Source organism: Haliaeetus leucocephalus, unplaced genomic scaffold (assembly GCF_000737465.1).
Source record: "Haliaeetus leucocephalus isolate CR32 unplaced genomic scaffold, Haliaeetus_leucocephalus-4.0 Scaffold712, whole genome shotgun sequence".
Classification (NCBI taxonomy): Eukaryota; Metazoa; Chordata; class Aves; order Accipitriformes; family Accipitridae; genus Haliaeetus; species Haliaeetus leucocephalus.
The window spans coordinates 4451214-4451589 of NW_010973148.1; the positions used below are offsets into that span (position 1 = coordinate 4451214).

General features: G+C 73.1%; 1 protein-coding gene across 2 annotated transcripts in view; it reads left to right on the plus strand.

Annotated features, from left to right (window-relative positions):
* Positions 1-6: 6 nt before the first annotated feature.
* The window catches only part of SLC9A7 (solute carrier family 9, subfamily A (NHE7, cation proton antiporter 7), member 7), a 77218-nt gene continuing 76848 nt past the window's right edge, over positions 7-376 (plus strand). The window contains exon 1 of one of the 2 annotated variants that reach the window (XM_010580461.1): positions 7-272. In XM_010580461.1, the coding sequence (XP_010578763.1) occupies positions 107-272 (166 nt within the window). In that variant the 5' untranslated portion in view covers positions 7-106. The remainder of the gene's footprint in view (positions 273-376) is intronic. The other variant, XM_010580460.1, reaches the window with a different exon arrangement.

Below are 376 nucleotides of genomic sequence, written 5' to 3' on the forward strand. Positions count from 1 at the left end.
CATGGCTCTGCCCCTGCGCCGCCGGCTGCCGGTGCTCCCGCTTCTCCTGCTGGCAGCCGGCGGGGTGCGGGCTGCGGAGCGGAGCAGCAGCAGCAGCAGCAGCGCCATGGAGGAGCTCGCCACCGAGAAGGAGGCGGAGGAGAGCCACCGGCAGGACAGCGTGAGCCTCCTCACCTTCATCCTGCTCCTCACCCTCACCATCCTCACCATCTGGCTGTTCAAGCACCGCCGCGTCCGCTTCCTCCACGAGACCGGCCTGGCCATGATCTACGGTGAGCCCCGCCGGGCGCCGCGTCTCGGCCCGGCTCCCCGCCTCCTCCCCGGGCAGGCGGCTCTCTGACGGCCGGTGTCAGCCCCGGCAGGTGCCGGCAGGCGC